This window comes from Heteronotia binoei, chromosome 15 (genome assembly GCF_032191835.1).
Source record: "Heteronotia binoei isolate CCM8104 ecotype False Entrance Well chromosome 15, APGP_CSIRO_Hbin_v1, whole genome shotgun sequence".
NCBI classification, from domain to species: Eukaryota; Metazoa; Chordata; class Lepidosauria; order Squamata; family Gekkonidae; genus Heteronotia; species Heteronotia binoei.
The window spans coordinates 21,535,228-21,561,591 of NC_083237.1; the positions used below are offsets into that span (position 1 = coordinate 21,535,228).

General features: G+C 46.7%; 1 protein-coding gene across 1 annotated transcript; it reads left to right on the forward strand.

The window, feature by feature from the left end:
- The first annotated feature begins 385 nt into the window (after positions 1-385).
- BCKDK (branched chain keto acid dehydrogenase kinase) lies at positions 386-26,364 on the forward strand. Its single transcript, XM_060256674.1, has 14 exons — positions 386-505; positions 8,572-8,638; positions 9,059-9,139; positions 10,084-10,299; positions 11,629-11,697; positions 15,611-15,721; positions 16,438-16,485; positions 17,687-17,806; positions 18,239-18,337; positions 19,889-19,962; positions 20,921-21,049; positions 22,180-22,269; positions 24,035-24,196; positions 25,320-26,364. The coding sequence occupies exons 4-14, from the start codon at positions 10,102-10,104 to the stop codon at positions 25,462-25,464; spliced, it is 1,245 nt and encodes a 414-aa protein (XP_060112657.1). The 5' UTR covers positions 386-505; positions 8,572-8,638; positions 9,059-9,139; positions 10,084-10,101; the 3' UTR covers positions 25,465-26,364.

The following is a 26,364-nucleotide window of genomic DNA, read 5'->3' on the forward strand; positions in this document are numbered from 1 at the left end:
AAATGGAATTTACCTGTTCATATATATAAGGCAGAGGTTGAACAGCAAATTAGCATACAACATAATGATGTTTTAACTAGCAAGCTATGTTTATAAGGTCACTATTGTTTTAATTTAATTCCAGGTAAAAAACAGCGGAGCAAATAAATCTGTCCAAACTAGAGACAGATGTATAAATCAGTAAATGTATGATTCCTAATTGTTGGGCTAAAAGAGTAAATGATTGAGACGTTGTTCCCTGAAGACTCCTCGAAAACTACATTTCCCGTTTGACTTGCCTCCGTTACTTTTCCTTCGCGCGATGCTTTCTGGGTTTGGAAGTTTCGAAAGTGCTCTTCATGGTCCTACAAGTACCTTCGCGGGACTACATTTCCCATCTAGCATTGCTGCATGCTTTCTCGCAGATTGGCAGCCCCTCCTTTTTTCTCTTCCCCCCCGTAGAAGGGGACGGCTGGTTTAGTCCGGTCCTCAAGCGTGGAGGCTGCTGCAGCGCTCGACATTGGAGGTAAGTGGCCTTAATGGAACGTACCAATTATGCTTGCTGGGAGAGGGGACACCTGGGTTTATCCTGGGTTGTATGTTATGCCGGGGGTTGAGAGCCGAGGATGAGAAGTGGGGCTCCTAAATTCTCTTGAGGGGGAGCCAAATGTTAGAGAAGAGGGAGCCTGGATTCTGGGGCTCGCTTCCTAGCACAGGGGAGACTATGGTGGGCTGGAGTGGGAGTCAGAGCAGGGGATGCTGGGAGCCAGGACTCCTGGGTTCCTTCGATGAGGAAAAATGCTTTGAAGGCTGCGATGGTGCTGGGAACTGTGATTCATGGGCTGCATACGTGCAGTAGGGAGGAGACAAGAACATTGTGTTGCAATGGGTCGGAGAATAGGGCAGGGAGTGTTGTGGTCTAAAGCTTAGAGCACCCCCCCGCCCGGAGGCCTCTTGGGATGAAGTATACAGGCTGAATGCAGTAACTCCTGGAATTTCTGAAGATCCATTGGCCCAGGAAGGCGGAGCTGGGAGCCAGAACCTTTCATTCAGTCCCCTTGCATCTCCCCCACTGTCAAATCTTAAACTACAAGCCTTTTTTGGTGCAAGACCTTGCTGGGTTTTTGTCTTTGCTTTGCAACGCCCCGTGTACACTAATGAAGTGGGATTTAAAAAATCATGTCTCAGTAACAGAGAAGAGAGCCGTGAATGGGAGTTGACTGCCAGCAGGAGTGCAGGAGTTGAACCAAGGGCAGTACCAGGCTCTAGAAGGGCAGGAGAACAGCTGGCATGCCAGAGTCCTGTACTTTCTGGCCAGGGGAGCCTAGGACGTATGGCACTGTGAAAGGCGGAGGCTGGCATCCGCAGCGTCCTGTGTTCTTCCTTTTTCCATAGCCTGCTGTAACCTAGAGAATGTAAACAGTCGGACTTGGCAAGGAAGGGATGATTGTGTTGCAACGCTTGGCACCAGGAGGCAGTTTCTATAAATGCACCTTTGAAAAAGGGCATTGGAATGGGTCATGGTGGAGAACTGAGTGAGGCAAAAGTGATTTAACCCCACTCCTCTCCCCAAAAAACCTTGCCTTTGGGGGGGGGAGGTTGAAACAAGCTATGTAGATGGCACTGCCTAAACTTAAAACTACTGTTTAGAAAGTCCAGGTATGCCATATTGGCTGCTGGGCCTCATAGTGTAAACAAATTGCGCAAGAGTATTGCTTAAGACTAGCGGAATTAGTGCAGTGGTTTTCAAACAGAGTTGTGGAGAACCCAGTGGCTGTTCCAAACGGTGGAATTGTAATGGCAAGATCCATTGTTCTGTACAATTGGAGGTTCCCTAAAGTGTGCAGAAAGAGCTGGCTGTATTTATGCAAGTCTTGGCCAATGCCCCGTAGTGACTATGCACCCTGGTGCGTCTTCCTACCCCCACCCCAGGAACCATTTTGCAGCACTCTCCGGTTCCTTGGCAGCTGAATCTATATGGGCTTCCTGTTGATGGAAGGTCTTTGAAAACAATCCGTCTGCAGGCCCAGGGGCTAAGCCCTCCCCTGTTTCACAGCGATAACAGTTCTGTTTCATCCTGTTGTAAAAGGAGGAGAATAAGTGACAGTTATTGGGAGGGACGGTGGCTCAGTGGCGGAGCATCTGCTTGGTAAGCAGAAGGTCCCATGTTCAATCCCCGGCATCTCCAACTAAAAAGGGTCCAGGCAAGTAGGCGTGAAAAACCTCAGCTTGAGACCCTGGAGAGCTGCTGTCAGTCTGAGTGGACAATACTGACTTTGATGGACTGAGGGTCTGATTCAGTATAAGGCAGCTTCATATGTTCCGTTTTCAAAGGTTTTACATGGAAATGAGAGGATGGCTTGAAAGCACTCTTTGTATTTTAAGTGCTCACTCATTAAGCTGTAGCCAGCATGTAAACCATCTGCTTCTTAATCTGTGAGTGAAGTTTGTGGTAGAATGGGTCTGCTCTGGCTTGCAGGTCCTATTCCGCCCTGCCCTTCTAGGCTTTTCTCATAGCTGGAGAGGCTTCCCCCCCCCCCCACACACACACTCTTGGATAGTCCACCACCACCACAACCTGGCCTTCGTAAGGAATTGCCCACTAGGAGCGTCAGGACTCCCCCTCCCTTCCTTTCTGAGTTCTGAGGCCTTGCCTCTGTGTCTCCTGCTGTCCAGCACCTGGTCGTCCTGGAGACCTGAGTGCCCCTGGAAAAATAGCCACTTGCCAACTGCCTGCTTTCCCCCTGGTGCTCCTTTTAGAATAATGTGTCTGAGGCAGTGGAGGCCTATATGATACAGACAGCCACTTGCCAGCATCAGGTTATATAGTATTTATTAAAAAGAAAATGTTCACATTAATACTTTTAGCACAGCACCTGATTGAGCAAGAGATCCAAAAGAAGTAGGTAAAACACAAATTCTCTGTCCCTTTATGTATGCATGCCCTATCAGCTGTTGAATTATAGGCTCTTTAGTTTAGGAATTCTGGATTTCTACAGAGTTGCCATAACCTTGAAGATCTCTCCAGCTTTTCAGGCGAGCACATGGTCAATGGGTACCTTGCCAGTGGAGAGCTCTGCCTGCCCCCATGGACTCTGCGCCCAAGGAAAAGAGAGCTTCTCCTTCCTGTTGGGGTGGCCAACAATAGCTGTCCAGATGTTTTTTGCCTACAACTCCCATCAGCCCCAGCCATCATGGCCAGTGGCTGATGGGAGTTGTAGGCAAAAAACTTCTGGAGAGCTACCATTGGCCACCCCTGGACTAGGTCATAACAGATTGAAGATTCCTGGAGATTTCTGGGAATCTCTTTCCTGCAGACTTTCTAGTATTCTGTTCCTCCAAATCTCTGTTCTCTGCTTGGAAAAGAGGGAGAGCTGGACCACCCATTGTTTCTTCTGCTAGATCTATTCGCATCTGCATGAAAGTGGACTGAGATACATCTGGAAAGCCATTCCTGCCTGTTCTCTGTCCAGAGGAAAAAAACTTAAAAACACAAAGTGGAGGTTTTGCTCATCTCAGACCTCCTAGGGGCATTTCCTCACAATGTCTGACTGCTAGCCTTACTTTTAAATAGCAGCCTGCATTGTATAGTTGCTTGTTCCAAATTCTGAAAAGCAGAAGAATCAGCTCAGCTGAGGTTGTTGTCCATGGGGCTTTGTGTTCTTTGGAGGGAAAAATATCTATGCCAGGGCTGTCAAACATGCAGTTCGGGGGCCGAATCAGGCTCCCAGAGGGCTCCTATCAGGCCCCCAAGCAACTGGCTGTCATCTGCTTCCTTCTCCCTATCGATTGCTTTGCAGACTCTCTCAGTTGCACAGTGGAGCTACTGAGCCAAGCCTCTTTTTCTTCTATTGCTGAGGCTCCCCCCCAGTCCCCTGGGGAAGGAAGGAAAGAGCTAGCGCTTCCTTTGCCCAGTTCTCTGGATCCCAAGGGAGAAATACAAAGAAAGCATCTTTAAGACCAATGAGTGCTAACATTTTAAGCCTGTTTTCAGTTAAAAAAAATATTTGTGTTTGTGTTTTCAGTTAAAAAAAATATTTGTGTTTGTCTGTGTTCTTTATAAAATTTGTATCTCTGCTACCTAATCTTAAATAGGTACATACATGCCCCGGCCCAACCTGACATGGCCCAGCCCAACACGGTTTCATTTATGTCACTTCTGGCCCTCATAACAAATGAGTTCGGCACCCCTGATCTATGCTGTATCAGCTCTGAGGTACACCCACAGTGATCAGCTGGGTGCCGCAAAGGGATTTCAGAAGCAAAACAAAATGGCAGACCCTCTTCTTTAGACTGATAATCTGAAAGACATTGCAAATATTAATAGTAACAGAAATGTGGTATCTTCTTAAATATACCCAGGAAATAACACTTGCACAGTGTTTTTCATGCCTTGTATTCAAAATGCTTCATATAAATTAATTCAGGAGCGTTAACAATAACCCTGTAAGATAGGTTTGATAGGTTTGCATGCCTCGTTCATAGCTAAGCTAGGATTTGAACCTGTGACTTCCCTGACTAATAGCTTATCCTCTAAGCTTGCCCTCTTCTGATCATCTTCACTGGAAGCGTTTATTAGCAAACACTAAGTTGTGGTGTATTTTATGAAGCAGTTTTGTTCTCAAGTGTACACATGTGTGTGTATTTTTGGATGTGGAGATTATTTTACAAGATGCAGAAAGATAAAAATGACAGAGTAAAACAGAGATTGTTGCCTCTTTGAACTTTGGAGTGGAAGGCAGATGTAAATACTGAAATGCTGAAACTTTAAAACAATTCCATCCCCCCTCCCCTCCCCTGGCAGTTGAAATGTGGGGGTGGAGGGAGAGTGATGAACAAACCTTCAAGCTCCACCAAGTGATCTCCCAGAGCATCTAGTTGGCTGTTTGGTCTGAGCCATCTTGATTGCTGTTTTGTTCTTAAGGAAGAAGGGATTTGTAAACAAAAGGCAGATTTTGTTTGAACAAATTGAGAATTACAGAAAGCTTTTTCGGGGGGGGGGCACACAGCCTCAGTGGGTACAATGCCACAGTGTCCAGCCCACCAAAGCACGCTTTAAGGGCCCCGTGGCGCAGAGTGGTAAGCTGCAGTACTGCAGTCCAAGCTCTGCTCACGACCTGATTTCAATCCTGGTGTAAACTGGATTCAGATAGCTATCTCAAGGCTGACTCAGCCTTCCATCCTTCAGAAGTCGGTAAAGTGTAGATAACTGGAGAAGGCAATGGCAAACCACCCCATAAAAAAAAGTCTGCCCCGAAAATGTTGTGATGCGATTTCACCCCAGAGTTGGAAATGGCTGGTGCTTGCACAGGGACTACCTTGACCTTTTTACGCAACAAAAGCCAAAAGCATCTCACCTCTGTTAGTGACCAGACTGAACCCAAGCCTCATGGGTGGTTTCCCCCCATCCACCCTGTGTCAGGTCTGACTCTATTGGGTTCCCAGGGTGACCAGCCTCTTGGGATTTTTTCACCCAGCCCCTATTCTCCTGGAGCAGGATTGACAGCTGCCAGGGGAGAAATGCCCTGACCCTTTAACAGACTTAATGTTTGGAAACAGGGCAGCTGAAGCTTTTAATGGCAAAGAGCTAAGAAACATCTTATTAAGGGGGACGGAGTGTTGGTTCCCCTCCCCCAGGCAGATGGCAACCTGATTTTTGTGTTTATGCCACCCCTCCACCAAGATTTCCTTGGCCTGATCAGCTATCTTTGATTTCTTACAATTGGGGTTGGCAGGTTCCCCCCTGGCCACTGGTGGGGGATTGTGTGTGTGTGTGTGGGGGGATAAGGTTACTAGATCCAGGTTGGGAAACTCCTGGAGAATTGGGGATGGAGCCTGGGAAGGACAGGGACCTCAGTGGGGCACAATGCCATAGAGTCCAACCCTCCAAGCACCCATTTTCTTCAGGGAGATGGACGTCTGTAGACTGGAGATGAGCCGTAATTCCAGGGGCTCCCCAGGTCCCACCTACAGGCTGGCATCTTGAGTTAGGTGCAGCACTGAAATGGATAAATGTAGGTTATAACACAGGGTTAAATTTCTCTAACTAAACAGGCAGTGCCATATTTTCTTCGGAAATGTAAACAAACCTTTACAGTAGAATGCCGAAGGGGAAGGAGGCAGAACCCATGAAGGCTGGAAACAGTTAACAGTCAGAATTCAGGCACATGAACACGGAAGTCAGTGCCACCGGCTGCCTGCTGTGAGATTTATTTCCAAGTTAAGCATGCATAGGATTGCTCCTGTCAATCCCTGACTGGAATCCGTGTCTTAAATTTGCTTTCTCCAAACATTTGCAATTCCGCTCTGCCCTGAAATGTGTGTTTTTTCCAGCTGCTATTGGCTTCCACCAGCCAGCCGGAGTCATGACTCAAGTGCGACTTTTCTTTTCCGCGTGTGCCGCTGTTGTTAACCACTGATTGGCTGCAGTCAGGGAATGAGGGTGAAGGCAGGCCGAGATTTCGGGGCACAGAGACAAAGGTGGGATTGGCACCCACCCATTTGGGGTGGGCTGAAAGGTTGCTGAACGTTCTGGAATCACCTGGGCGTGTCGTCCAGGCTCCTTGCTGGTTCTGCTCTGGGCTCCCCCCCTCCTTCCCTGCCAGCCACAGCCTCTGGAGGTGAAATGAGGTCGCTGGCTTAGGGAGGGGCCTGGCTCCTCTGTGTATGTGCACAGGCTTTGCCAACAGCCCAAAGGCTGTGTTGATAGCAGCCAGAGCCGTGGCGTTTGCACTTTTGCTGGAACAGGAAAGGGATTCGGCACTGCCTGGGAAGGAGGTGAGTGAATGTGCTTGGGACCTCCTGGAGACCCCAATGAATTCCCCAGTCCCCCTGAGCCGTGACTGAACTGCACATACTCAGCTTCTTGTCGCGTGTTTGAGCTTCTGGTTTTCACCGAGCCATTAGGCCTCGCTCTGCTATTACAACTGGAAATAGAACCCAGCTGCCTGGCTGCTTCTTATTTTGACCCCCCGGAAAACCCCGGCGTTCTTGGGAGCCAGCTCTTAACTCACGTAGGCAGCTCTGGCTTAACTCACCCGGGCAGCCCAGCTCACAACCTCCTTTGGGTTTAACTTCAGGAGAACCTGCAAGTGCTTGGTCATGGCATTGGACGTGCTTCACCCCTTTAGCCTCTCTGTCTTCCCAGCTGGGAATAGATCTTGAACGTTCCAGCTGCTGATGCCTGGTTCTCAGGCAGGTAGTAAATCCGCACATGGGCTACATCCCATCGCACTGCGTGGAAGATGGGATTTGCACGACAGAATGCTCATCTGTGCAAAAACCTAAATAGCCTGTGTGTGCAAAATTGGTGCGTTCTGCTAGACTAGAACCTCTCTTCCTGATTCCTCGCTATCTCTATGCAGGGAATGGAGGAGTGTTCCTCTATCTGGCAATTTGATGTGGTACAGTCCAGCCACTGCGAGGATTAGAATTTGGTGGGCTGTAGCCCTGAGAATTCCCCACTCTCCAGTTTTGTTTTCTTGTTTTATATCCAAGTTGAGTCTTTTTCCCCACCCTGTGAAGAAGGCCTGTTTCTTATGAGATGAGAATCTCAACACTGGGGGGTGGGGAGAGGGGAAATGGCTGCCATAAAGGCAGAATTGTCCTGGCAGACACAGAGAGCATATCTCTTTGTGGCTGCCATGAAGTGGGGTCTAATGGTTAGAACAGGAAGACCTGCTTGGGGTCTGAAAGCTTTTGAGTTCTGTCCCTGGCTCTGAGATGGTAGTGAGATGCTATGGTGGACATTCGAGTGGTAGGAGCTTGAAGCAAGGATTGCTGGCATCTCTCAGAGGAGAGCAGGGAAGAGGGGCTCCAGAGCTCCCTCACCTGCTTTTCTGTCACCTGTCATTTCCAGGTGAGCAGGCCAGAATGTCTGTAGAAGTGAGCAGGAGCTATTAGAAATCAAGGGAAAGATTTTTTTCTACTTTAATTTTCCTTTCTGGGCAGAAAGGGAGAGGGGATAGAAATTTTCAAAGTCTTAACCTTACCCGCCTCCTTTCCAGTCAAGAATATGAATGTTGGGACAAGGGAGAGATGGAGAAGGATTTGGGGTTGATGGCCATGATTTTTAACTTACGTTCCCACTTGTAGGGGAAGGAGTTGTGTCTGGCACGCAGAAAGGAATCCTAAATCTTGTCTCCGGCCTCTCATGGAATCAGGGGTGTCCAGCAAGATGTGTGTATACAGACAAGGCAATGAGAAGGGCTGGCATTTGGTCCTGAGAAAGGCAGAGTTTGGGATTTTTCTTTAAAATCTTACAGTCCTTTGGCTGTTGGGAAGATTTTAATATTTTTCAACATTGTTTAGCACTTCCATTTAATTGTTATAAGTGTATAAAGTGAATTTGTTTCTGTGTTTATTTTAATTGTTTTAAGAATGGTTTGTTATCCTGTTAGCTGCATTGGGGACTTGTCTTGGGTAGAAAACTGGAATATAAATATGTTAAAATAATTCCCCCCCCCCCCCACAAGGGTTACTGACAGGAGTAATCCTGCACTGGCAGGATTAGCCCAGCCTTGGGAAGTAGAAAGATTTCTGCTCTGTAATAAAATTAATTGGATTTTTTCTCAATTTTTGCTGCTTTTTCAGATGGAAACAGAGTTTCTTGTCCTTATAGACCAAGGATGTTGGCATAAGACAGCCAAGTTTACTTGAGGTAAGTTTGGTTTCTGTGAGGTTTCCCCTAGATTTCTGTTGGGCTTGAAATAAATATTGCTTCTTGTTTCTGGCCTCAGCCTCTGAAGTTGCAACAGATTTATACTGGATTATTTTTGAGGCCAGAGACAATAAAACTAGTTCTCAATCTTGGAAATGGATCTATGTAGGTTAAGAGAAGAGAGATAGTGCTACGAAGATAGATATTACCCTTTGTAGAGATTCAGTGTCTGAATGATAACCCATCAGTTGCAAATGTGATACCTGAGCCATGCTTGGTTTGTGGCTCTGAACAGAAGGCCTCTTGGAATGATCTGGCATGCTGTAAGGTGGACAGGGGAAGATTGGTTGACAATGTGTCTGGTAATAAAGAGGGGTGCCTGTATTTGTGAACCAGCTTTGTGTTGTCTTCTCACTCTAGGGAATGTACGGAGGCCCTTCCAGGGGCAGTGTTGAAATTAGTGGGGAGCAGAAACATCCCTGTAACCTGTCACCTTAGGAGGTAAGTGTGTGATATTTTGGCTGGCTTCTCCTAGCATCAGAAGAGGAAGCAAATTTGCATCAAGGCATGAATCTGTCTACAGCCCCAACTGGGCTCCAGGAATCTCCTTCCTGTTCTGCCCCACATATACAGGCCACGTAGTTAGTATCCAGCTGCATCATCCCAGAAGCTGTTCATGACATATTGTCCTCAGCTGGAAAGCTTGCATCCAATGTTTTGACAGACCCACAAGTGTGAGGACAAACTGCTTCATTTTTGTGTAGATTGTGATAATTTCGGTGGGTTAGAATACATGGTTGGTATGTCAGATCTTTGTCTCCCCACTCTGCTGTTTATTGTGCTGTAAACATGCATCCTGAGAGTGCCGTCATCTTGCCCTGTGGTAAGACCATCTCAGTGGCTAGGCCATGGGTGAGGAACAGTGGCTCTCCAGATGTTTTTTGCCTACAACTCCCATCAGCCCCAGCCATTGGCCATGCTGGCTGGGACTGATGGGAGTTGTAGGCAAAAAACATCTGGAGAGCCATTGTTCCCCAGCCCTGGGCTAGGCTAAGCATCTTAGCAAAATACGGGCCAGGTGGGAAAAGGCTAATGGGATTGGATCGGTGTTCCCTCTGACTTGCAACTCTGTCATGTGAATTGGACCCCTGGTCCTTCAAGGTCAGTTCTGTCTTCTCTGGAATTGACTCTCCAGGATCATTCACATCACCTACTTGATCGTTTTTTTAAAATGGTGACACCAGGGATCAAACATGGGACCTCCTGTATGCCATGCATATGCTCTACCACTGAGCCACAGCACCTCCCCAGTGTCTTTTGAAGGTGGCCAGACAGATGCCTGAGAAAAAAATTTCACAAGCAGGATGTGGAAGTACCTTCAGTTTTCAGTGCACACCTGCTACGTAGAGTACGGTTGTCCTAACACCACCCTGTCTTGTCTCCAGGTGTCTGTGGAAGACAGAATGATGTGGAAATCACTGTTGATGGTGGACCTGGGGGCAGTGGGGAGCCGGGCTCCCTGTGTGCTTCCGCTCCTTCTGCCCGCCCTCCGGTATCGGTCCACTTCAGCCGTTGATCAACACCATGAACTGGCCCGTGAGAGATCCAAGACAGTGACCTCCTTCTACAACCAGTCGGCCATTGACATAGCAGCTGAGAAGGTGAGCATTGTCCACAGCTGCATGTCACAGCTCAGATTCAGCATGCAGTAAAGGTAACAGGCAGGAGCGATGTTCCTTTTTCTCACCCTCTGTCTCTCTGAGGTGGCTTATGCCTCTCCTGTAATGAATCCTGGTTTGGGGCCAAGAGCAGGCCTAGGCTTCCTCGTTTGCACTCTTTGGCAGCAGAAGGAGAGTTCTTAGGGAGGAGCAGGTCTAAGCAGGCTGGCTGCATTCCTTGGTGTTGGTTCATGGCTCAGTTGAAAAAAAGTACCTACGTCAAACTCCCAAGTCCTCTGAGCTTGGCCTGTCCTGGACTAGTTGGGTGCCTGTGTGGGTGGAAGACCAGAAACATCTCTGGGTTGGCGTTTGCCTCAGAAAACAACCCGTTCATCTGTTGTCATGAACAAAATTTTTGCTCAGCCCTTGAGTCCCATTCTGCTAATCACCACAGCTTAATGAGTTCCCCTAACATCTTGGCACTAGCCCTGGAGAGACTGTGGGGAGAACGGAGGCCTAATCTTGTTCTTGCTGACTGGAGCCTGCCCTGGGGAAAAAGCTGATTAAATAAACATTTATTCTGTAATTATGCTTAGACTCAGTGAGAGGGACTCTTTGCCATCCCTATCTGTATGTTAATGTGTCTTTCTTTCTTTCTTTCTTTCTTTCTTTCTTTCTTTCTTTCTTTCTTTCTTTCTTTCTTTCTTTCTTTCTTTCTTTCTTTCTTTCTTTCTTTCTTTCCAGTGTTTGGCTCATGCAGTTACTTATATGGGGTTGAAATCTTCCTTTCGTTGGCATGGGGGCAAAATGTCTCACAGATTCTGGGAGACATGACTTGTCTGAGGGGTTGCCCCTCCCCCAATCAGGGCCTCTTTGACTGGGTGCAACCTGGCCATTGTAGAAAATGTTCTGAAGCTGGCCTTATTTGTCTAGCTGCAAGTTGCTCCTGTTAGCCAGAATAAACACTCCCATGTATTTCCTTATCTCATATGGTGTTCTGTTCTCCCCAGCTGTGAGGAAGGGGGGAGAGCTATGTGGGGCAGTGAAGCCTCTTTTTGACCACTGGAAATCCTGTTGAGTCTTTTCCTTCTCCCTCTGCCCGAATCCCCAGTTTCCTCAGATGTTCTAGAGCTAAGGATTCTTTAAGAATGAGGTAGGAACATGGGAGGGAAATGCGGAAAGTTGACCTTACTCAACAGTGACTTGCCTCTTAAGCTTAACTACAGACAAGAGTGTGGTGCTTAAGGGTGCTCAGGGCTATCAGTATTCTCTGTTTTTCCTTCTGTGGGGTGCTGTGGAAACTAAGCAACACCTGCTCTCTTGTCTCCCCAGCCCTCCGTGAGGTTGACGCCCACCACCATGTTGTATTCTGGACGTTCTCAGGATGGAAGCCACCTGCTGGTAGGTGTGAGAATAACAGGTCTCCTCAATTGGGTATAGCTCCAGATTGAACCCTGGAGTTTAGTAGTGTGCCATTTCTTTCACGGAACTGAGTGATCCTGGTTGATAAGCTAGGATTCTAAATAGAGGGGAGTGGGTTGGTGGAAGTACTTCCTCTAAGCTGCAGAGTCTTGTGAGCAAAAATTCTACTTTGTGAGCTATTTGGTGTAATGGTTAAGTGTGCGGACTCTTATCTGGGAGAACCAGGTTTGATTCCCCACTCCTCCACTTGCACCTGCTGGAATGGCCGTGGGTCAGCCATAGCTTTAGCAGAGGTTGTCCTTGAAAGGGCAGCTGCTGTGAGAGCCCTCTCAGCCCCACCCACCTCACAGGGTGTCTGTTGTGGGGGAGGAAGATAAAGGAGATTGTGAGCCGCTCTGAGATTCAGAGTGGAGGGCAGGATATAAATCCGATATCATCATCTTCTACTATTGCATAAATTAGTTTGCTCTGGGGCCTTCCTTCCTTGAGCTAAGACAAAAACGTCTGAGTCAGAGGTTAAAAAACTGAGCTAGCGCTCACAAAGCTCAGCATAGAAGGAACACTGGTTGGTGGTTGTTTTTGTATTTATTTTTTTTTGGGGGGGGAACAGCAGCATTCCAATGTGAAATTCTCTGAGTATGAAGCAATAGTCTAAGGAAAAGCCCACACATGATTCTCTTACATGCATAAAATGGAAACACAGTGTGTTAATTTAATAGTCTTTTTGCAAGACTCAGAATACATATGGAAGAATTGCATACTGAGAAATGCAGACTGCATCAAAATGTCCCTGCATGTGGCAAGCTGAATGCATCATTCTAACCAGCATGTTTATTTTCCGCATGCTAGGAGGTTTTGACCTGTAGAATGCAGGTTTTGACCTGTAAAGTGGTACAGTCCTGTGGGGGGGGGGGGGCACCATGTATGGAGTTAAATATCTGAATCCGCTTTCAAATAGAAGCCCTCCTGGATAGGGGTGATGTCACCAGGATTTTTCTGTGCCACACCTTGTGGTCTGGCACATAAAGGGACAATGTTAAATTGCAGATGAAACTGTAGCAAGAGCCAATATAGACTTAAGAGCTGGATTTGGAATGGGGATCAGGTCACCTACCCAGCTGCAAGGGTATGCAAACACACCTTGGGTGGTCTGTTCAACCACACAAACAGTGAAGGTAAAATGGTGAAGTAGGTAGGACCACATGTGTTGCCCTGAAGATGGATAAAATAAAAATCCTAAGAGGCAAAATAGTATCCTAACCATTGATTGACAAATAGCCCTGCTTTTGACCCATGGAATTCTGGGAATCAAGGGAACATACCGTTGGCCCATTTGGTCCCATGTCCTTATGCAAGGCAGGTGTATTCACGCATCATCCCCTCAAAGGAACTGTGAGAAAAGGCAGCTAGGAATGTGCCTCACCCCTCCAAAATTTCATGAGGCATGATTTCTTGAGGAAAGCCAGGATAACTGAATCGGTTTCAAATTGGATTTTAATGGATAGTGTAGATGGGTTCTAAAATCCTGGATCCTAACATTTCCTCCTTGCCCTGGGTTCTAAAATCCTGGATCCTAACATTTCCTCCTTTCATGGCCTATGAAACTGTAATTTCATTAAAACATTATGGATTATTGACCTTCAGCCCAGATTAAGGGCTCCCACTGCTGAATTTCTCTCCTTGTATTCCACATCATTCTCCTCTTTGAAGAAGTCCAGCATTGTGTGAAGTCATGCTAACCTGTAGATCTTGCTGCCAGCAAAAGAGGCTCTGTGCTGCCTTGATTGTCCTCCCCTGCTTTTTTCTCCCCAAAGTAATGTCCCATTGGTACAAGAATCCCTGTCTCTCCCTAACTTTAATGGGAACAGAAGGCTCCACCTTGTTGTTTTTATTTATTTATTTTGTGGATTTATAGTCCGCCCTTTCCCGTAATGGGCTCAGGGCGGATTACAACGTAACAGAACAATTAAAAATCCAACAATAAAACAATTAAACAATTAAATTAGAACAATTAAAACCAGATAAAACAGTGTAGATGCTGTAAGCACATTTTACAGATTAGGAAATAGATGTCATAAGCGTCCTAGATGTCAAAAATGTTGACCTGATCTCTAGCTGTCAGGATGGTGAATCAGTTCAGGGAGGCCAATTTTGTTTGAGCATCTGGGGCCAGAAAAGGGCCTTGCGCAAGATTCTTGCCTGTAGTTGTTCCAGGGGCCCTGCCCCACATGGGCACCACCTGCGAACCTAGTTGTGGTTCAGAGTAATTTTGTTTTCCTGCTACTCTGTGAGATTAAAACCTGCAGCTACAGCAATCTGCTGCCTCCCCAAGTGCCTTGGGGGAACTTCGGAGCCGTGTCTGTGAGCTCAGCGTGCTTAGAGGAGCTGGAGGGAATTCTTTAGGGGTGCCGTGGCGTACTTCCTTGTCCAGATTGGCTACTGCTGTTTGTTTTTGTGTAATGCAGCCTTGGGGATAAAGTTTGCAAAAGCCATTCCTAACCCACCTGCCTGGGCTCCTGTTAATCATTTGTGACACGCTGACCATCCGAAAGGATGGAATGATAGACTTTCTCCTTGTTTACTAAAACACTTTTCTGCGTGCCTGGAGGCTTTGTTTAAATGACCATATAAATGGTCTGGAACAGAAGACTGGTTAGGGGCATGCAGGGCTTTTTTTGTAGCAGGAACTCCTTTGCATATTAGGCCACGCACCCCTGATGTAGCCAGTCCTCCGAGAGTTTACGGTAGGCCCTGTAATAAGAGCCTTGTAAGCTCTTGGAGGATTGGCTACATAAGAGGGGTGTGGCCTAATATGCAAAGAAGTTCCTGCTACAAAAAAAGCCCTGGCACATGTTGTGCCCCTAACCAGTGCTCCCTCTAAGCCAAGAGTGGCCAAACTTATTTAACATAAGAGCCACGCAGAATAAACACCAGATGTTTGAGAGCCACATGATGTGAACATCATATGTTTGAGAGCTGCAAGTCAGGAAGGAAGGCAAGCAGGCAAATAGAGGGGGGGGGGAGGCAGAAAGAAAGCAACTTTAACTTGCATTCTCCAAGCTGCTGGCTGGTTGGCTCGGAGAAGTGATTTAAAGAGAGAAATGTGTATTCCAGGTCTGCCAGTGGGGCGGTGGGGGCTTCGAGAGCCACACAATATGTGCGAAAGAGCCACATGTGGCTCCTGAACCACAGTTTGGCCACCCCTGCTCTAAGTTGTGGAGTCCTGTGAGCAAAAATTCTACTGTATGAGCCACTGGCATTAAAGCGGCTAGCGAGCGATTTGGCTGCTGCATAAATTAATTTGCTCTGGGGCTAAATTAAATTTCCTGAGCTAAGACAAAAATATGTGAACCAGAGGCAAAAAGACCTGTGAGCTAGCTCACACTAACTCAGTTTAGAGGAAACACTACCCTTAACCAGTACCCCACTGGTTCTAATGTCAGCTCAGCTGAGAATTTATTGACTGGTCTGGGGAAAATCAGCTGCATCCTTCCCTGTCCATTCTGAAACTGGACACTGATAATATTGGCCCTGCCCTACAGGGTGGTTGTAAGGCTGGTTTAGTGAGATCCTGACCAAGATCTGGGGGTAGAACATGAGTGGGACCCTTGCCATCCTTCCTGATCTAGCCCGCTGCACCCATCCCCCATTGACCCTTAGAACGTGAGCAGAGTCCAGCCCCCTTCCCGCTCCTTCATTTCCAAGAATGTGCAATTAACCACGATAAATTCTGGAACTCACCAAAGATAATAAAACACCCAGGTAAAACGCTATAATTAAGCACAGCACAGCGCTGCAGTACAGTCCTGTTAAAAAGCGGGGGAGGGAGGGGAGTAATCCAAAGAAGAAAAAGAGATGTGATTATCTGTCAACTGCTTCTGCTTTCTTGCAGAAAAGTGCCCGTTACCTGCATCATGAACTGCCTGTCCGCATTGCACACCGCATCAAAAGCTTTCGGGGACTCCCCTTTATTATCGGCTGCAACCCTACCATCCTTCACGTGGTATGTACAACATGGGCTGGAAGGAAAGCAGCAAAAGGGATAAACAGTAATCTGGGGATGGTGTTAAAAGAAGCGCAGGGAACAGCCGGGGGGCCCACAGGACATAGTAATGCAGCATACAAAAGGAGCTTTTTGACTCTCAAACATTATGCTGTTGTTGGTCTTCTACTGCAGAGCGACCCAGCTGCCCATCTGAAAAAAAAACACAGTGTGTTTTTGCAGTGAGTGGAGTCTGGGCTGTTTGTCAGAAAGAAGAGTGGGTCATTTTTTCACATAGCATGAATGTATTGGTCCCGCTGCCCCTTTCCTCCCCCAAATGGATATTAGAACCTTGGGACTGTCTTCCAATTCCCTGTAAAGCACTGTAATAGTGTCATGGTTAAAAATGGGCTGAGAGTTGTGATGTTGCTGGTTCACTTTCCCATTCAGCCACAGCTGACTGGCCTTGGGGAAGATGGCCTTTTAACCACCACCTGAGATTATGATGCTTTAGATCTGTGAGAATTACAGAGAGAACTGCACGGAGTACTTTTAGGAAAGGTCCTGTGGAAGTAACCAGATTACCAGCTCCTCCTCCTCCTTGTCTGTAAAACCATTACCACAACCTTCCCAGAAGCTAGCAAGAGGATCCCAAAAGGTGGTTCTTTAGCACTGAATATTTGTTGTCACCTGTGTTTCTGCTGTAGTCATTTCTGTCTTCTCTTTTATTTCTTCAGCATGAACTTTACATTCGAGCCTTCCAGAAACTGAGTGAATTTCCCCCAGTAAGTATGTGTCGGGTCACAGAGCACTAAAAGGGAAGACATCTCGAGAGTACTGCCTGATGTTTTAACAGTTATTTTGTGTGTGTTTATCTATTTCGTATTTAGTCTCGGTCATTTCTCAGGTGTGTTTTTATTGTACTTGCAAGGTGCCTTGGTGACTTTGATTTGGCAGAAAGCCAACAGTCAGTGTGGCATAGTGGTTAGGAGCAGTGTTCCCTCTAAGCTGAGTTAGCATGAGCTAGCTCTCAGATTTTTACCCTCCAGCTCACACATTTTTGTCTTACCTCAGGAAAGAGGACCCCAGAGCACAATAATTTATGCAGCATCTCACGACTTTAATACCAGTAGCTCACAAAGTAGAATTTTTGCTCACAAGACTCTGCAGCTTAGAGGGAACAAGGGTTAGGAGTGTTGGGCTGCGATCTGGTCAGCCTGGGTTCAGATTCCCACTTGTGCCATAGAAGTTCACTGGGTGATCTTGGGCACACTTTCACCCCGACCTACCTCACAGGGCTGTTGAGAGGATGAAATGGAGGAGAAGAGAATGGTGTAAGCCCATTTGGGCCCCCATGAGGGAAAGGTGGGGTGCAAACGAACTCAGTAAAATAAAGAAAGGTAGCGTGCAGCTCTTACTAAGAAATAAATAATATAGGATCAACAAAATGTAACAGAACCACCAGATTTTATTTTTTAAAGGTGAGTATGCGAGTGTGATATCAAACTGCAATGCAGTTTCTGTAAATGTTTCTTTCTAATATATGTTTTATATGACTAGTCTATGACTGCAGTCAACTGCTATTAGTACAGGGATGTTTCCAGCCTGGGGTAGTAGTTACCCCTGGGTCCGTGGGAGCAGTGGGCTGTGGGGTTTAGAGCAAGGACAGATGCATAGGACAAAGGATTTTTCCCCTCCCTCCGTGCAAAATGACAGCAGTGTGGTGCTACTAGATGCTTTCATTTATTTATTTTAAAAACTGGTGTGCCACCTGGTGGAAGCAGGTCACAACTGAAACAATAAAGCATGTCAGTAAAAATGACAAATGAATAAAAAGAGAAATGAGAAGTGGGATTGCTGCTACTGCTGTCCTTCAAGGGGTTTGTTAGGCCTGGACTAAATGGGATCGAATAGGATCATACCCTTTCATTTGAATGCACATTTTCTTCTCTGCTTGCCGCTGTCTCCCTTCCCCTTCCTTGACAGATTACAGACCACGAGTCCGAGGCCCAGTACTGCAAACTGGTCCGGCAGCTTCTCGACGATCACAAGGACGTGGTGACGCTGCTGGCCGAGGGCTTGCGGGAGTGTCGAAAGCACATACAGGTAACTCTGACCTGGACTTTCCCAGCCCAATTGGGTGGGTCGGGGGGCGGGGGGAGGGGAGGTCACTGCTCTAGGAAGCCTGTGATATATGGGGCTGAAGACCCATTGTGGGTGTGAAAGGAAGAGGCCAAGCTTGGTCCGCTAGGAAGGGTTGGGGAGGGGAAGATAGGGGATTCTTTGGACTCCTGGGAAATTTTCTCAGCTTTGCCATAGGTTCTAGATCCAGACTTGCCTTTAAACTGAAGTGTGTGTGTGGGGGTGCAAAATTATGATCCCATCTGTGTTGCCTGGCGTGGCAGCTTCTAAAACATCCCCAAAAGAAGCAGGGAATTGTAACGGGGCAGAAATAATACTCTGAGGAGACAACGGCCGACGCTTATAGAGCCTGGTGGTTTACTCTGAAACGCGTTGACTTTCCTGTCCTCATCCCAGGATGAGAAGCTGATTCGCTCTTTCCTGGACAAGACGCTCACGTCCCGCCTGGGCATCCGGATGCTGGCCACTCACCACCTTGCGCTGCATGAGGACAAGGTGCCATTTTTATTTGCTTTACGAACAGTTCTGCTTCACATCTGTTTCAGTGCCAATTTTGTATGTATTCTACATTAGCTGCTTTTCAGGGTTTTTTTCCTGTTTTGTATGTGTCGATATGTTGTGTTTGTGCCTATAAGCACACACAAAGAGTGGAAGTACAGATGTGCTTAAATTTTAAAAACAAAATAGCACAGTTCCCTTTAATGTTGGTGGCCCCATGCCAGCCTGTGGGCAGGGAAAGAAGATCACCCTGAAACAAGCGGGAGGCAGCAAGTTTTTTGTATACTCGGAAGGATTCCCCAACTGTGCGGGTTTGTTTTGTACAACAGAAGAAATAAAAATCTTCCTGAGGAGGAATCTGCATAAGTCAAAGCACCCTGGCATGAACAGGATCCTTGAAGTCCCAAAAAGTCTTGACAGTCTGGTGAATGGGGGGGGGGGGGAGACGGTGGCCGTTGGGTGAATGCTGAAGGTGGCAGTTGGCCTGAACTGAGGGAAACTGAGAGCCGAAGGAGAGTTAGCATGTGATATGCAGGCTAGGGGTTGCCAATCCACAGTTAGGGGCAGGGGGTCCCCTGGTTTTGGAGGCCCTCCCCCCATTTCAGGGTCATCAGAAAGCAGGAGAGGGAAGGAAATGTGTGCTGGGCACTCTGTTATTCCCTATGGAGTCCAATTCCCATAGGGTATAATCCAGAATTGATCTGTGGTTATCTGGGGCTCTGTGGGGGGGCTGTTTTTTGAGGTAGAGGCACCAAAGTCTCTGCATAGCATCTGATGCCTCTCCTCTAAATACCCACCCAAGTTTCAAAAATATTGGGCCAGGGGGTCCAATTCTATGAGCTCCCAAATAACGTGCCTCTATCCTTCATTATTCCAAATGGAGGGAAGGCATTTAAAAGGTCCCTTTAAATGTGATTGCCAGAACTCCCTTTGGAGTTCAGTCATGCTTGTCACACCCTTGATCCTGGCTCCACCCCCAAAGTCCCCAGATATTTCTTTAGTTGGACCTGGCAACCCTAACACCAGGCTGACGTTTGAAACTGAAAAGGGAGGGGGAATAGTATTTGCAAGTAATGACAGGCAGTATTTGGCAGAGGAGAACGAACAGAGAAAAGGAAGAGAGGGGCCAAATAATGATTAGAAAGAATGAAGATGAAAAAAGTTGCACCTAAGGAAAAGGCGATGGTAATTATGTGAAGGGAGAGGGGGAAAGCTGGAAGGCTGAGGAGAAACTAGAAGATTGGCCTTGATGGGGGAGATGCCATGAACACCCTCAGTGTGGTATGGCCACAGGCATGAGAGGATGCAGATGTTCTGTAACGTCTTTACTGGTGGAGCACCTTAGTAAAGTGCAAGCCTGTTAACTATGTCAGAGTATCTTCATGGTTTCTTTCTAGTCTCATGAGGTTATATGTACAGAATGGAACTGTGGAGGGAGGAGGGGGTTACAAATCTGTATCGGGCTCAGGAAAAAAGAAGCTATTGTTGGGATCTGTGCTGTTCTAGTCCAAACACTGACATTTAAAATTTTTCTTTGTTTTCCTGCAGCCAGACTTTGTTGGGATTATATGCACCCGCCTGTCCCCGAAGAAAATAATTGAGAAATGGGTAGATTTTGCCAGGTATTGTTGATTTTTAAAAGGAATATGGAATAGATAACCCTGGAGGTCCCTTCCAACTCCAGATTTATGAATTCGTTCGATTAGATGTGTCTGGTGGTTTGTTGCTTCCCCCTTGTGGCTACATGATGCCATGCCACTTTTTGTATTATGCTGCCCTCTCCGGAACAGCGGCATAAATATTTTGTGCTTGCTGTTGCTGTTTTATGGGCAAGTCAGTTGGACACAGGACAAAAAGGCACAATGTTTGGCCAATCTTTATTTTAACTGTTAAGCAAAACATTTAGTTAAATACTCTGAAATGCAAATGATCCACCTGGATAAGGTCTGGGTGAAAGCAATTACCCTCAGCACTAATGTAGTTCATAAGAACATAAGAGAAGCCATGTTGGATCAGGCCAGTGGCCCATCCAGTCCAACACTCTGTGTCACACAATGGCCAAAAAAACCCCAACAGGTGCCGTCAGGAGGTCCACTAGTGGAGCCAAGACACTAGAAGCCCTCCACTGTTGCCCCCCCCCCCCCCCAAGCACCAAGGCTACATAGCATCACTGCCCCAGACAGAGAGTTCCATCTATACCCTGTGGCTAATAGCCACTGATGGACCTCTGCTCCGCATGTTTATCCAGTCCCCTCTTGAAGCTATCTATGCTTATAGCTGCCACCACCTCCTGTGGCAGTGAATTCAGTGTGTTAACCCTAACCCTTTGGGTGAAGAAGTACTTCCTTTTATCCATTTTAACCTGACTGCTTAGCAATTTCATTCAACAAGTTTTCATGGTAAAATATGGCTTCCCAGATCAGAAGCTCTCTTTTCTCTAGACAATTGTAAAACTGGGTTTAGGTGGAGCTCACAGATATGGACGACATTCTTTTAGATAAGAGAGACTGGGTTCCCTCTGTAGTTTATTCTGGAGGAAGTATTGTGTTTGAGCCTTTCTGTTGATCACGTTTCCTTCAGGCGCCTGTGTGAGCACAAGTATGGGAACGCTCCACGGGTGAGGATCAATGGACACGTGGCCGCTCGCTTCCCTTTCATCCCCATGCCTCTTGACTACATCCTTCCAGAGCTGCTCAAGAATGCTATGCGGTGAGCACACTTTCTCCCCTCCTTGCCCCCGACCCTTTTTGCAGAGGCAGTCCATCTCCTAGGCGACCCTACAACATTGCCTGTGCTATTTATTGCCAGTGACTCCAGAAGACACCACCCCCCTGGCCAGCAGCTCCATATGTGGCTCAGCATTGGTCTCACTTGCTCACTGACGCAGCAGAGGAAAGCAAGGAGGGAGAATTTCATCAGAAACTAGAAGTGACACCACTTCCGGCAAAACTTTAGGTCTCCCTCCCAATCTCTATATTTACCATAAAAATATTGCGGATTCCTAGAGTGTCTCCTGGAAGTGGTTTCACTTCTGGGTTCTGACACAATACCTTCCCACTTTCTACTGCCACATCGGCAGTAAGTGAGCCCTTAGCTATCTGGTGGGAAGGGAACTTTTTGGCTGATCTGCCTAGGGCACAGAAAGCCTTTGCACCAAGCCCTGCTCTTTGCAAGTTGCTGTGTGAAAGCTAAACCTGCATCTATGTGGAAAATAGCATGTGGAACCTTCCCTCTAAAAGGTATGGAGTTTTGAGAAAGCTAAAGATGAGTAGATCAGAAGGGCAATGTGGTGCCAGGTGTTCTACTCTTGGGCATTGCCTGCTGAAGAAATTCAGTTTGAAGGGGATATATGAGCATAAGATGGTTAAAGAACAGCCTTATTTAAACAAGTGACTGTCATGCTAAGTTAGGTGCTCTGTCATGTCTGCAAAATTAAGATGGTTATTCCAGTACTGTGATGACACTAGCAGTGATGGTGGTTATGAAACACAGACTTGTTTTCTTGGCTCTCGTGGTGCCATTGGCTGAGGTGTTTGGACCCAAATGTGTGCAGGGCAGGCAGGATAGAAAAATACTTAACACAATCAGCTAGGAGAGAGCATTGTAAAGAGTAGAAAAGCAAGGTTGGGAGAAACAGGCAGAGAGGGGAGAGAGATGGCCAGGAGCTGTGGAGATAAGAGGTTGAAGTTTTCATGCTGATCAGAAATAACCTGCAAAGTCCTTAGTGCAGGAGCTCTGACTGTGGAGGAACAGACTGAAAGTCTGGATTGTGAAAAAGGTGCTGGGCTGCTGTTGAGTGTAGGTGAAGGTGTAAGTTCTGGCTGTTCCTTCCCTTTCAGAGCCACCATGGAGTCTCACTTGGACACGCCCTACAACGTGCCAGACATTGTCATCACTATTGCCAACAATGACATCGACTTGATCATAAGGTACAGCTTGGGTGGAACCTCTTTGAGCACAGCTAATACTTTTTTTCCCCCCTGGAGGCCAGAGGTCACCACCGTGGCTGAGTGTAATAATTTCTTCCTCTCACCTGGAGGTTTTTTTCCCCTCCAATTGTACGTAACATTTTGCAGTTCCAGGCAATTTGGCAATAGTGACTGGATCTCATAGGCATTTCTCAACCCACAGGGTTCCAATTTGGGGATAGACTACCAAAGATTCCTTCCACTGAGTGGAGAGGTGTATGGCTAAATCTCATTTGCCATATTCTTGCTTATTCACTCACTGAAACATTTGTTAGGAAGGTGGGATTACTGAGGGAACACCAAATGAAAATAACAGTCTTCACCCTCTGGTGGAAGATGGCAACAGAAGGGGACAGGTGAATCTCCCTGGAGAGAGAGTTCCAGAACTTTGGTGCCATGACTGAGAAGGCCCTTCTCCTGGGTTGCCACTAGGGTTGCGAATCCCCAGTTGGGGGCAGGGGATCCCCCAGTTCAAGGTCATTAGAAAGCGGGGGAGGGGAGTAAAATGTCTGCTGGGTACTCCATTATACCCTACGGAGATCAATTCCCATAGGGTATAATGGAGAATCTGCGGGTATCTGGGGCTGTGGTGAGGCTGTTTTTTGAGTAGAGGCACCAAATTTTCTGCATAGCATCCGGTACCTCTCAAAATACCCACTAAGTTTCAAAAAGATTGGACCAGGGAGTCCAATTCTATGAGCCCCAAAGGAAGGTGCCCCTATCCTTCATTATTCCAAGGAAGAAAGGCTTTTTAAAGGCATGCCTTTAAATGTGAATGCCAGAGTTCCCTTCAGAGTTCAATCATGCTTGTCACACCCTTGCTCCTGGCTCCACCCCCAAAGTCCCCAGTTATTTCTTGAGTTGGACCTGGTGACCCTAGTTGCACCTGTCTAACATCAGAAGGCAGAGCCACCTGAAGCAGGGCCCCTGAAGAAGACTGTAATGGCTGGTAGATTCATAAGGGATTAGACAGTCCTTCAGTTGTGTTGGTCCCAAACCATATGGCTTTGAAGGTCAAGCCCAGCACCTTTAATTGTGCTCAGAAACAAATTGGAAGCCCAGTGTAGATAGGCCAAGACAAGAGTGATATGGGCCAGACAGACAGACAGATCTGGGAAGAATTCAGAGGAAGGGCAACCAAAGTGGTTGAGAGTGAGACTACCTTCTCACCGGTGAGAGAAACCTAAAAAATAAGGGTCTTTTTAATTTCAGACAGTGACAACTTAGGTGAAGCATGATACAGGCTTACAGCAATACATATTGTGTGAAGGAATTGAACACAGAGCTTTTTCTTCCTCTCCCATAGTACTAGAACTCAGGACCATCCTGTGAAACAGTAGATTCAAGACAAATAAAATGTGGCACTTCTTTATGTAACAATCTCTAATTCCTAGGATTTGTTGTTGCAAGATGTGGTGATATCAGTTTAAATAATTGTAAAAGTGGGGGAAAGGTCTGTCCGCAGCTATTAGCCATGCTGTCTGAATAGAACCTCCGTGTCGAAGGGCACTGAACCTCTGAATGCTAGCTGCTGGAGGTACAACAGCAGGGGGATTTCCTTTGTGCCTGGTCTGTTGGCTGCCTGAAGGCTGTTAGAGGAAATGGGACTAGATGGATATTTTGGCTTGAGCCAGTGTGGTGGTGTTTTGGGAGGTGAGAAGGGAAGAAATCCTGTAAACAATGATGCATGGCTTCTAACATCATGACTCCTTTTTCCTTCCGGTAGGATTTCAGACCGAGGTGCTGGAATCCCTCACGACCACGAAGACAAAGTGACCGATTATCACTTCACCACAGCTGAAGCGAGCGCCCAAGATCCCCGCATCAATACCGTGTTTGGCAACATGGTGGAAATGGGGAACAGCGGCCAGTCAGGGCCCATGCATGGGTAAGGACGTGGTACTGCACAAAATAAACAGGGGTGGGTACCTTATGTGGACAAAAGACATGAAGCTTCATTGTACTGAACCAGACAGTTCATCAAGGTCTGCGTTCTCTACTCAGACTGGCAGCAGCTCTCCGGGGTCTCCGGTTGAGGTCTTTCACATCCCTTGCTGCCTGGTTCTCTTGACTGGAGGTGCCAGGGATCGAAACCAGGACCTTCTGCATGCTAAACAGAAGCCAAGCCATGCCAATCAAACAATCACTAAGCATCAATTACAAAAACTTCCAAATTCTATTAGTGTCTTCTATATATAAAGCTATATTTGGTATCAAAAAATATTTTTGAGTTCATTAACAATATTCATGGAAAGTGACCACATGGCCAATTAATTGTATGTACTTTTACAACTGACTATGTGGTCATTTTCCATGAACATTGTTAATGAACTCTAAAAATTTTTGATACGGAATATAATTAGATACAGTAGATACTAATAGAATTTGGACGTTTTTTGTAATTATACCTGAGTGGATGCTGATACTTGGCGGATGTTTGATCAGCGTTATCTAGGCGCTAAGATCCTTCCTATTCTTGATTGTACCCCTGAGCCAGGCTACTTTCTGTTCCACACCCACCAAATCTCCTGTCAAAAGGAGCGCTAAAGAGAGGCTGATGAATCCCTGTACTGTCACCTCATGCATGCTGTTTTGAGACTTCACCAGGCATTTGCCCCTTCCCTTTTTGAATTAATAACTGCCATCTGAAAGACTAGAAAGGTGCCAGACAAAAAAATTAAATGTTTGCCATGCTGAAAACAGATCTTTCTTTCACTTTATAATACCAGGCTGCTAGTCTTAAAAGTACCATGGGTCATCTTGCCAATACTGCATAAGAACCTGGTCATTTTTCAAAGCTTTCCTCAAGTGCTGGTGCCCCCCTCCCCCATTCAACCCCACAGAGGTCTGTGGGATAAAACCCAACATTTAGTGAGCTTTATCCCTGTGGATTTGTGGTCACGTAGGACCATTTGTGTGTCCCCTCAACCTCACATGCCTCCAAAACTGTTCCTCCCTGTGCTGCCTCCCACCAAGTAACACATTTTCATCCAACCTTTTCTATCTCACAGGTTTGGCTTTGGGCTGCCGACCTCCCGTGCCTACGCTGAATACCTGGGTGGCTCTCTGACCCTGCAGTCCCTGCAGGGCATTGGCACAGACGTCTACCTTCGTCTCAAACACATCGATGGCAAAGAGGAAAGTTTCCGCATCTAAAAAGCCTTCTCTCGACGGGCTGAGCCCTTCAGCCACCCAACCTAGCTCAGCATGAATTCTTGTTCTCCTATGGATTTCTAAGAAAGCTACTCTCCTGAAGATTTAGAGGCACCTGTTTCCTGTGTGGCTCCTGACGGCATTGCTGGTTGTTCTAGCCCTCTCCTTGGGCATACTCTGTGGTTTGCAATCCAGATTACTGGGTGTACCTGTGGACAAATCGACTATCTCCCTGCCCTTAAATGGTTTATTTAAAGCCACAAAATTGCTCTGGAGGAGACCATAATCAGTTTTTGTGGCCCTTCTATACACTGCCAGCTCCTTCTAGGCCCTTGCTTGGCCTAAGTCCTGTTCCTCTCTGCTGAGGGATACAAAAACTTTGGGTGAGGGAATGTTTGTACCATTGTGTGTCCTCACCTTGTTTGGTCCTCATGGACTCTTTAAACTGAAAGGAAAGACTTGTATTGAACATGTGGTGCCACCAATTTCCCTCTTGCCACATAATTCCTTGGTGAGGACTTCTTCTACGTCATCTTGGCTGGGGAACCAAAGTTTACGCAACAGTCTTCAGGAGGGGGTAACTTGTTATGTTGCGCATAGTACCAAAACTCCCTTGGCTTGAGGAGAAAATACTGCAACACCAAAACGATACCTTCACCATGCAGGGTGTGGTGTGGATTCCAGAATGCTCTCCCTCTTCCTTACATGGTGACGTATTTTATATCCGGTCTCTCACAGCTCAATCTTTGTGCTGCCATTAATTCATTGTTTTTATTGCAGGAAGCAGGATTAGGGGTTTCTCTCTTCCTTCCCACCACCCTATGGACGGAAGTGATCACAAGACAAATTCACTTTTTTTTTTTTTGCTGTGATAACTCCAATAAAAAAAACCCGATTCCAAAA

Coding starts and splice junctions, on each gene's coding strand:
- BCKDK (XM_060256674.1), top strand. CDS start 10,102: ATGATGTGGAAATCACTGTTGATGGTGGACCTGGGGGCAGTGGGGAGC. Junction 19,963..20,920: donor AAATGGGTAGATTTTGCCAG/GTATTGTTGATT, acceptor CGTTTCCTTCAG/GCGCCTGTGTGAGCACAAGT. Junction 21,050..22,179: donor CTGCTCAAGAATGCTATGCG/GTGAGCACACTT, acceptor CTTCCCTTTCAG/AGCCACCATGGAGTCTCACT.